At 42.3% G+C, this 747-nt stretch overlaps 1 protein-coding gene across 1 annotated transcript in view; it reads left to right on the top strand.

Annotated features, from left to right (window-relative positions):
* The window catches only part of zgc:171844 (uncharacterized protein LOC100151763 homolog), a gene marked incomplete in the record, with an annotated part of 6,819 nt that extends 6,080 nt beyond the window's left edge, over positions 1 to 739 (top strand). The window contains 1 exon segment of the mRNA XM_035654408.1: positions 610 to 739. Coding sequence (XP_035510301.1) covers positions 610 to 728 — 119 coding nt within the window.
* Between the last annotated feature and the right edge of the window lie 8 nt (positions 740 to 747).

Genomic DNA, 747 nt, shown 5'->3' with positions numbered 1-747 from the left:
ATATATATATATATATATAAATCGTATATGTAAAACCTTTAAGTCACAATCTTTCATATTTTTCTCCCGGTTGACAAGGCAACACGTGGAGCTACTGGTCGTAACAGCAAGTGAGTTCAATACGACAAACACTCCTTGAGAAAGACACAGAGGAGCAGCTGGTGTATCTGTTGACAGTGCAGCCTAACCCACGTTGTTTTAATGAAAGACTCAGTCAAAAATAATTGAAAAAGATCTGGTTTCACAGTGGACACAGCACAAGTAGTTTCCCTCACACGCTTTCTGTGGCTGCTCCTTCTTGTTCCATTACTCCCTGCATTGCTCTGCTAGCCACTGTAGCCCACCAACAGTCATGAGCGTTTTTATGTAATGAGCAGGGTTAGTTCACTAAATAGATAGTTGGTTGCTGAAGGTAAAACAGAGATTGAACCAGCTGCTTGCAGTAGCTTCAAATGTAGCGTACAGACGGCAAGACGGCAAAAGGCATATTTCCCAAAACGTCACAACTCTCATTCAAGGATTATGACTTTAAGTGAAGATGTAGAGGATGAGAGCGTGAAAATGCTGTGGTGAATAACAGTTTTACCATCACCTGTCCTTCTCAATCAGGTGCATTGGAAGATCAAAAAGTGGCGTCCAAATCCCAGCAGACGTCAGCGCCATTTATCACTAAAACTGGAATCACACTACTGAAAGACTGCTGTGGCTTCACCTGCTCTATCATGTAACACTGTGTGTGTGTGTGTG

This window comes from Morone saxatilis, unplaced genomic scaffold, assembly GCF_004916995.1.
Source record: "Morone saxatilis isolate NCDOM2014 unplaced genomic scaffold, NCSU_SB_2.0 Contig14, whole genome shotgun sequence".
In the NCBI taxonomy this organism is placed as follows: Eukaryota; Metazoa; Chordata; class Actinopteri; family Moronidae; genus Morone; species Morone saxatilis.
This window is presented reverse-complemented; position numbering and strand designations above follow the sequence as displayed.